General features: G+C 33.5%; 1 protein-coding gene across 2 annotated transcripts; it reads right to left on the bottom strand.

Moving 5' to 3' along the window:
- Positions 1 to 5,400: 5,400 nt before the first annotated feature.
- On the bottom strand, positions 5,401 to 9,792 carry LOC113504472 (probable 28S rRNA (cytosine-C(5))-methyltransferase). Of its 2 annotated transcripts, XM_026886774.1 has the most exons (6): positions 9,558 to 9,792; positions 9,225 to 9,480; positions 7,682 to 7,944; positions 7,222 to 7,335; positions 6,740 to 6,914; positions 5,401 to 6,454 (listed from the first exon to the last, which is right to left on the bottom strand). In XM_026886774.1, the coding sequence occupies exons 1-6, from the start codon at positions 9,678 to 9,680 to the stop codon at positions 5,472 to 5,474; spliced, it is 1,914 nt and encodes a 637-aa protein (XP_026742575.1). In that variant the 5' UTR covers positions 9,681 to 9,792; the 3' UTR covers positions 5,401 to 5,471. The 2 variants fall into 2 exon arrangements, 1 of the variants encoding a protein (XP_026742575.1); XR_003401571.1 differs by lacking the exons at positions 5,401 to 6,454; positions 6,740 to 6,914; positions 7,222 to 7,335; positions 7,682 to 7,944; positions 9,225 to 9,480 and adding an exon at positions 8,623 to 9,198 and having other exon boundaries at positions 9,558 to 9,762.
- Positions 9,793 to 10,326: the final 534 nt, after the last annotated feature.

Here is a 10,326-nt window from a genome sequence, read left to right as displayed (position 1 = left end):
GGTCGGAGTTTCACGACAATTTAGTAATATACGTGTTATTATATAAATACTATAATTCTTGTTCATTTACTCTATGACATTTGCAAGCTCACTGAATTTAAATAAACAATAGAAAGTTAAATATTACTATTTCGCGTGATTCGACTATTTTGTACGTTTCGCAAACAAAGTCATCAAATGGAATAGTTTTATTCGTATTCATTAATATATTTATATATTCAGTCTTTTAATTTAAGTTAATTACTTTTTTCTATTGGAGATGTGTTGTCGTTATTTAACGAATGATGGTATGAGTAACAGGCTTGGTGTATAAAACTTCGTAGGTTGTATATACAAGCTGTGTGTGGGTAACCCTTTATTTTTAAATATTCACAAATAGATGTGACTGTCGTTTGCGTAACTTTCTAGATGGTATGGAGTACCATCTAATAAAATACTATTTTTTATCAATTCTCTTAATCTATATACTATATTTATTTTATATACTTGTTGAATTATATCTATGGTCTCTACGTAAGGCTTTATTAAATGATGTAACAGTTTACTCACGCGTATTTATCGGGGGTGCCCGAATAGTTTCGGACCCATCCGGAATCCTTAATCATGAGCTAACGCGACGGGATCACGATTCGAACTGTAAAAGATTGATTGTTAAAGAATAAACTTTTTGATTTTGCTGTTAGTACATAATCTCCATGTGTGGCAAGTCCTGTCGTGTCGGCACCTCAGAAATGCTTATTTTTTCATCCGTATGCACATTATTGAGGAACAAACAAGAGCTTGTTAAGTCTAATTACGATTAAAATGCTCGCTCCGTACTTGACCTGGTTCTATTATAGCTGTTTGTCACAAAAAAGCTGTAATCTGAGGCATTTCCTCCTACTTAAAGCTACTACGACACGTAGGCGGCTACAGCAAGTAGCTGGTCTACGACGTAGCAGATCGGCGTAACCGTTTTCCTGAGTGATTTAATTTAAACAATACTATTGAAAAAATTTAAGATTACACTAATTTCGTAACATTTATAGACCTATCGCACCAAGATTTGGTAATGGTACAGGTAGCACAGAAGCCACTACTGTATAAAATCATAGCATAAAAGAAATACATTCCTTTTATTTGCTGATATTTTCATTGTGTGCGGATTTTCTATTCTCTTTACTTCTGCTAGGTATAAGTTTCTATCGCTACTATTTACAAGTGGTATTTTTCATAACCTCCTTGGTCTTCGTACTCCATTTTAATACAAGAAAATTATTATAGCAATTCAATTTGCTTACTCAAGCGATCATAACTTGAAATTGATTCAAAATTACTTTTTGTTGTTTATTACAATAAACGAAACTGTGACTTTGAAACTTTTGATATAGAAGTGCAAATAAGATGTTATTAAGTAATAATAATAATAAACAATATACATATCTTGGTAGATTGTTTGACGATAACACATTTTTATTGAGGTTAACACGCACTGACATCAGTCGGTTATATTATTTCCTTATTACATATGCATACTTTTTAGTTAATAAGTTGTTATGTATAACTTATGTAATTTTGTATTCGAAGAGTTTATACTCCAGTTCTGTAGGTAGGTCCTACATAAGGGTTAACAATCTTGAAGTGTAGGTATTTTTGTCAAGAACTCTGTTTAGAAAATAACCGCGATTGAAATTGGAATAAATACTAAATTGTTGGCTTTATTCTTGTCCTTTACATACCTTTAATAATCTATTACATCCATGTACTATTTCATACAAATATTCATTGATTTATAATGTCCCATTCGATATGCGGTCATGTAGGGTAAATGACCCTAGCTCGAGATATTTGACCTCAATACTATGTAATATGCCTTTACAATGTATGTAACGAATTCTTAAAGTCAGTTGTACAAGCACGACTTACATAAATCAATATAAACTTACCTCATTTGTTTTACCATAATTGGTACTTATTTACCTAACTTTCTATGTAATTGTGACATCAATCCAATCCCCATAGCCAATGACGGTAGCTCAACTATTTTACACACTACAACCTGAAAACAACTCTATTCTTTAACGTATAAAGTCATGATTTGTTTAGAGGTTTAAGTGATAGGCACTGAGTGACACCGTTGTCATAATATTGGGCATCCGGTCTCTGATTGGTTGGAGATATAGGCCCGCCTATGTTCACGCCCAATACACATAGAGAGATACAACTTAGGTTGCTAAGCAACGTAATTGTTATTTATGAAGGATAGCGGTAAATAAATACAGAGGATCTTTCACTTTTATGTGGGCACTTAAGCTGCATAAATAATTACAGAAAGAGGAGAGAGGGTTTTTTGTTAATTAACTAACTATTAAATTAAATAAAAAATAACGATAAGCGTTCTCATTGAATAAGTGTATTTTAATGAACACCGCTTTAAAATTTTATGATTAAGGACTCCGGTTGTGTCCAAGACTAGTCTAAGAGAAATTAGCAAAAATTAAACTGTTACATCATTAAAATAAAATTGTACTTATATTTTTTTAGAATAACACAACAATCTCCAGACCCGATACAAGGTGTAGTGAAAGGCCTTGAAGACTTAATTAAAACAAAGCAACGTAATGCAGGCTATTCTAATTATTCTTGTAAAACAGTCGAATCATTGTATTCAATCGATTTCATAAACACGCCTTATTACCTCTACTATGAAGGCACCAAGTAAGGCCAATACAGTTGTAAGAGCGAGAGGCCACTACATCATGTAGAGTGCCATCTCGCTTCCTCGACTACAATACTTATACTTTAAAGAACAGTGGTAGAACCAGTATTGTTTGAAAGTATTACAGGTAAATTTACCAATTAGCTCAAGGGTAAAATATGCGATAAGGAAAAAAACGTTAACGCACAATGCTTGACCCACAAAACGCTTAAAAAGTACTAGTAAAGGAAATTATTGAGTTTGTTTCTGGTCCTACATTTTAATGGTTTACGACTTCCGTTTACCTAATTCGGTGAGGCTAACGTTTAAATTGAAATGCGTATGTGACCTATGGTAGGTGATCGTAATAACGTTGCTAGTCACTAGTCAGTATTTTTTACTAATTACTAGTTAGGCTTTCACAACAATTTGCGAGAATAAACCCTGTCTACGACAAGCATTTGTGTGATCCACGAACGCTTGTTTTAGTCTCTCTTAGTTTATATGACTTGAATCTAAGCAAAACCCTTCGCAAAACAACGATTAAGATCTTTACTGCGAGAGACGTTTATAAAAAAAATGTAGTTAATGCACAACTGAAAAAGTGAAGTGAATACCTAATAATTCTGTAACAGATACAGCACTTTTTTAACATATCATAAACAAAATTGTATAATAGGGTTTATTACCTGCGCCATGCTTTCTGTAAAACGATTAAGCGCACGAAAAAGTTACACGTGTAACATTTGTTTCAGCTTAATACTTGACTTTTGGAGAGACCTTAAAGAATTTTAATTCGGCTGTGACGAGTAGAAACGGAAAAACTGGAAATAATTTTTGTTAGATGAACTAACAAATACTATGTCCGTATGGATTGAGGAGCCACTTTCGATTTAAAAAGGAAGCTCGCCCCCTTATTTAGTAGGAAAGTAAATAATTTTGTAGACCGAATCCTGAAATTTGTAGTATAATATGTCTAAAGTTATGTAACTGTGAATGTGGCTCCTCAATCCAAACATCTGAATTGAGGAGCCACCTGAAACACGGAAAGTATTCCATGTATATTTTTGAAAATTTTGTATCATTTAGTAGCAATTGTGTATAGTGTCTACTAAAAATTTGAGCCCAGTACTGTTTATATTCAAGAATATACAATACTTTTAATGTGGCTCCTCGATCTATACACAAGAGCATGAATTGCCATGAAAGTTATTGGTCAATTTATATTCCACTCTAAAGACATTTAGTAGTAAGTGTGTTCGAATTTGTAGTATATGGACAAAGTAGTAGACTGAGCGAATTTAATAAATAAATGCATTTCATTTGGCTCCTCAATCGTGACGTCTGCATAATAAATAATTGACTGTACCTACTTTTTATTATTACCTGTATATGTTCGGTATCTGAAAAACATATACAATGTTGATCTGTGCATATGTATTTAGTAGACCGTTTATACTAAATGTTAGTGTCTCTGGTATTTTATTCCGTTTTGATCTCAGGTAGGTACAGTCAATTATTTATTATGCAGACGTCACGATTGAGGAGCCAAATGAAATGCATTTATTTATTAAATTCGCTCAGTCTACTACTTTGTCCATATGCTACAAATTCGAACACACTTACTACTAAATGTCTTTAGAGTGGAATATAAATTGACCAATAACTTTCATGGCAATTCATGCTCTTGTGTATAGATCGAGGAGCCACATTAAAAGTATTGTATATTCTTGAATATAAACAGTACTGGGCTCAAATTTTTAGTAGACACTATACACAATTGCTACTAAATGATACAAAATTTTCAAAAATATACATGGAATACTTTCCGTGTTTCAGGTGGCTCCTCAATTCAGATGTTTGGATTGAGGAGCCACATTCACAGTTACATAACTTTAGACATATACTACAAATTTCAGGATTCGGTCTACAAAATTATTTACTTTCCTACTAAATAAGGGGGCGAGCTTCCTTTTTAAATCGAAAGTGGCTCCTCAATCCATACGGACATCAAATACTTACTCGTCTTCCTATACATCAATCACAAGTATCAGTGATATAATACATACTAGGTTACTATATAGAAATCGTAATTTTCAACAACCCGCCAAATATGCAAAGAAAATAAGGGCGCACGACACATTCGTGACACCAAAACAGCATAGCGTGTATTTACATCTGATACCGCAGCACAGTAAACTAACACCTCGGACTATAACCATAAAGCTCAAATTAAAATGAAGTAAGAAAAAAATAGTGTAACTAAGTACTTGTATTTCTTAGAAACGATGGCTAGACGAAATAAACGCCGCTTATGACATTTGCCCTACTTAATGTCGACAATTTATCGAATGAAGAGAAGTGATTTTTTGTAAAGAAATAAGTGTTTTCTTGGTAATTGCGAGTCTAGACGATGAAATCGTTTTTAACGTGCAAATTTTAATGCTAGTCCCCCAATAGTTGCATATCTGTTCATCTTTGTATCATAGTACAGGACAACTACATTCAAATCAAAATTGTTGTCACATTTTAGCATTTGCAAGTCACGTGTAGATTTTTGATTCATAAGATTCAATAACATTTCATAGCTGATACTGTTTTTTCCTGCTTGGTAGTACCAAATGCTACGATAGAAATGTTTTTTTTCAAATTTTATTGTTTTTGGTTTGGCAATTCCTTCTTTTCATGGACTTAGTAATTGACTGAAATAAAAGAAGCCAAAATGATTCTTATACTCATTTATTAACATGTAAAAAAAACTTCGGTACACATGATGTAACCAATTTACAATTTACTATTCACCTTTATTTTTCTTCTTTTTCTTTTTTGGTGCTTCGCTGACTTCACTCGTATCTCCAGTGTTTACGCTTTCGGATAATTCATGATCATCCTTTTTGGATTTCTTCTTCTTGACTTGATTTTCAGTAAGTTCCGTTTCCTCACCAATAGTCTTATCTAAGTCCTTTTTCCGCTTTTTCTTCTTTTTAGGTACTTCTGAATCTTCTTCAATATTATTTCCAACAAGAGATTCAGTGTTTTCCTCTTCTCTTTTCTTATCTTTCTTCTTTTTTTTCTTTGGGGCTTCATCTTCTACAGCTAATTCGTTTAATTCTTCTATAATTTGAGTTACTGGTTGAGGTTCATCATGTTTGCGTTTCTTTTTCTTTTTAGTTGACGTTTCTGTAGAATATTCTGTGTCTACATTAGTAGAATCAGGTTCTGTATTTTCGTTTGCCTCTTTATCTTTCTTCTTCTTTTTCTTAGGCTTAGTTTCCTCAACCTCCATGTCATTTTGAACTCCATTGACTTCTTCACCTACGTCCCTTGTCTTTTTACTAGATAATTCACTATCACTGCTTCCATTTTCAACCTTATATTTCTTCTCTTTCTTGCCTGCTTTTTCACCATCTAAACTCTTCTGTAAATCTTTTGGATCTCTATCAAGGACGGCTAAGAAGAATCCTGTTGTGAAATCTGAATCAGGTTTTGCATACATGCATCTTGCTCCCATACTCCCGTACATACCAGATCCAACATTATTCCACTGTCCTTTTAACAGCTCTTTGACATCTTGGACTCTCCATTTAGTTCTAGAAGTTTTAACTACATTAGTGATCACGCGTTCATTTTCTTCAGGGAATAGAGAACAGGTGCTGTAAACTATTCTTTTAACTTTGGGAAAAGCATTCATAGCGTGTTTCAGGAATTTCTCTTGGAGTGATGTGAGCTTCGCTAGTCGTGTGCTTTCTATGTAGTTGTGCACGCAGAAGTCCATGCCTACAAAATGATCAAGATATTAATATCATTAGAAAAAGGTTTTTTTCTTATGTAGAATTTGATTTTCTCACTTATTACTCATACTCTTATAACATTAACTATTACTCATATTAAAGCTTTACTTTTTAATAAAAAAATGTCTTTTATTCTTATTCCGCGACTTTTAACATAGCACAGTTGTCGTAAGACTTGAATTGTCATTTATCATCTTGATATACAGAATGTATACTATATGATTTTCTACTCATCAAAAATTAAAAATAAACACGATATTATACAAAGTACCTGATCCAGAACAACTGGGGTCCAGCAGTATATATTCAACATCATCCATGTCACCTCTCTTGATCTCCAAAGAGTCTTTATGAAACGTCTCTACGCAGGTCGATCCAGTCCTTACTACGAACTCACTTAGCGTTTGATACCTTTTTTCATTCCTCTCGACGGCAAATATGCGACCCTGTATAAAAAAACTACGATTACTTTTGCCTTGGCATATGACTAAGTTATTAATTAATTTCAGTTTTATGTGTTTTTTTTTTGTATTTTATTAGTCTACATTTGCTTTAATTATGCCCTCGTTTGAAGCCTTTATTACTGTGACATTACTGGGAATGTGTTTAACATACATTTTGAGAATAATCAAATGTTACGAGGAAGCATTTTAATAAAACGATTTCTGTAGAAAGTATTACTAATACTTGTATGCACTTGTATTCAAATTATTTTTGAAGTTCGATATATTATAAGTTGTGTTATTAACATACATTGTTCCTCATATAAGCAGCCAGCTGAGTGGTCTTCATGCCAGGGGCGGCACACATGTCCAACACGACACTCCCTGGCGGCGGCGCCAGCAGGTGGACAGCCATCGCTGTGGCCTGGAGAATAGAAGCGAGGTTATTATAAAAAAGGTAAGTTGGGATTTATTACTCAATCATTCAATGTTTCAAAAGTTGATGCTTTTCTGTTTATAATATGTTGAAAGCATTAGAAAAAGTATTATTTTTCTAAAGCTTTTTAAATTTCACAATCACCTGTGAAAGTTGTTACTATTTAATTCACAAATTGAATTTAATTTGAAATCCAATTGAGTTAAAATTGTATTCATCGTATTCTCGAGCTGTATTCTCGAATACAACGGGACAAAAGCGTTTCACCTTCATTTTTTCACACTAAATAGCTTTTATGTGCCAGTTTTTTTTAATAACTTATATAATAACGCACCTTATCTTGAAGAATAATTTTATTCTCCAAGTACAATTCATGTTCATGTAACTTCGTGCCCGCTGCAAACACGAATATGGTCTTGATGTGATAGTCCTGTGTAAAGTCATACTCTGTGAGTTTCTGTATCTGTTCTAGGTAGTCGGCATAGGACCCTGACGTGCAGCGAATGAACTTGTAGCCTTCATCTTGGAATGCTCTGATTGCGTCCGATGTTGTAAGGAGATTGGTGTTGATTCGGACATAACGTGGTCGTGGCGCAACTAGATCGTAAGAAAAAAAGAGGAAAAAATACATTATAGATCGTGTGGCAAATAGTTTTTTTTATTTATTTTAGAACTTAAAACTGGAGGTTTAATCTCAGAACTGGTTGGCTGCTAGTATTGGTTTTCGATTCGGTCCTGAAATGGTACTTACAAACTAAACCAGTAATCAGTAGCGATCAAGTGCTATGAGCATTTTCAACCTTTAATTAAGGTTCTAACTTCTGTCACTACACAAATTAGCGCTAGTGTCGAGTCCAAGACCAACACAATATTAACTCCATTGAAATAGAACCCTATTTTCTATCTTAACTCAACTCAGTTGTGAGTAAGACTTATGTGCATGTGAGTGGAATCATTATGAAACAAGGATTCAATTAATTGGAGTGGGAGTTATTTTTATAATGAAAAAAAAAGTCTTCTAATTAACTGCAGTATTAAATGGTATCCAGTAAGTATTAAATTGAGTCCATAGTGCAAGTAGCATGTTGCCAGTGCTTTTATTACCATCTGAACATAAAAAAATAATTTACAAACTAATCCACATCCTATTAAGTTAAAATTGCTCTCCATTTCCATTTAAAATGGTACTTCAGTTCCTTAATATTGGGTTGTGAATTACACAATATGTTTACATGTTCCATGGCTTCACAGAAATGTTTAAATAAAACAAAGACATTTAATCAGTTATATTTTAATATCTATCTATAGAATTTCTAGGTGTAAATCACACAGAAAATTAAGAGTGAAGTTTTTCATCAATATAAGTAAGTAATAGATACATCATATTAGTCACATTGCTTGATACATTCACATTATATCCTTAAAATAAGCTAGCAATGTAATACTGTATAGAAATTTGGAATGTTTGTAAATGCATCAATCTTGCTTTAAGTTCAAACTGCTCTTTTCAGTTGGTTCTGGTGCACTCGGGTATGCATGCTGGTCTACCTCATTCCCATCATCATCATACTCTTTCTCATGATATGCTTTATAAGCATACACAAATATAATAATGTTCACTACCACTACAGCAGAGACAACTGACCACACATTCACCAAAAATGTGCCTACTGGGTAATATTCTGTTAGAATATGACGGACCCCGAAAAAGGCGACAAAAGGTAAAGTAAACATAGCGACACTGTACATAAACAGATTTGCCAACACTAAGACAGTCTGTTGAGTGTTCTTAGATAGCAATGGACCTTTGTCTGCGTCGGCCATTGTGCTTAGTCTACGGAGGTCTTAGATCTGAAAAAAGAATAAAAAACAATTACCTTCAGTCTTCAAGTCATCTTGATGGTCAGAAATATATTTCTCAAACTGGTCTTTGTATGAAAGGACTGTTTGCTCCGGCTTGCTTTTGCCAGGTAAAGCCTTTTTGCCGAACAGGAGTTCTGCGGTGAGAATTTTGGCTAGCCATGGGTCTAAACGTGTCTCGTTTTCTAATATTTTACTGTTCTCAAATATTTTGTCTATGTCACCCGCATGTTTGATTGTTTCTGTTATAAGTGCGAAAAGCACATTCGTCCTCTGTAAATATGACAAACTAATAATAGTCAAAGGGGACAATATCAAGGCAAAATAAATGTATGTAAGTAAATACTCACAAAATGCCGAAGTTTGTCGTCGTATAACAAAGACTTAACGCTTCCACCTTCTGTAGAGACTTTCTTAAAGATATTTGCAGCGATTTTGTAATGTCTTGGTACTTTGACTGAATGTTCAAACATTGTATTTAGTCAATACATTCATAAAAAGCATTATAGCTAAATATTTCCCAATAATGTCACGAGACAAACGTCAAGTTCTGGAGGTAGGTTAAACTGCGTTCGAGAAATAGTGCATTCACGAAATCAAGATTATTATCGTTCTCTTTTATCTATACTAATTTAATGTTGATGGTAAGCTTGGAGTACTGCAACAAAAGGATTCCAATAGTTTGTATTGTGTTTTATTGCAAACCCTAAGTCACTAATTTTTTAATTATAAAATCCATAAAAATAATATTAATTTCACTTAAGATTCTGCATCTGTCTGGTTGAAAATACTGTCCTTTAACAACTGATTATTGTGATGCAGATATCCCAAGCGATAATATTAGGAGATAAATATTTGTTTGTTTAATCTTACTTATCCTCTTTTTACTTTGATCTTTACACTATAAATAGTATTAGCTGGAAATCGGCTTAATAGTTTCAGATTGCACGCATCTTCTCCCCGTTTTCGGTAGTACATTTTACTCATATTGAGACACACAGAGGCCTAATAAAGGCCCAGTTAGCTTTTGTTTGTACCTCCGTTAGGGAAAGTGAGGAACATTTGGCTCCCCTTTCGTTGCTCATAACTCATAAGACACCCGAAGAAATAAATCAACTG

The sequence above is a fragment of the Trichoplusia ni genome, chromosome 22, assembly GCF_003590095.1.
Source record: "Trichoplusia ni isolate ovarian cell line Hi5 chromosome 22, tn1, whole genome shotgun sequence".
NCBI classification, from domain to species: Eukaryota; Metazoa; Arthropoda; class Insecta; order Lepidoptera; family Noctuidae; genus Trichoplusia; species Trichoplusia ni.
Note: the sequence above shows the minus strand (reverse complement) of the source record. Positions and strands in the feature narration are given on the sequence as shown.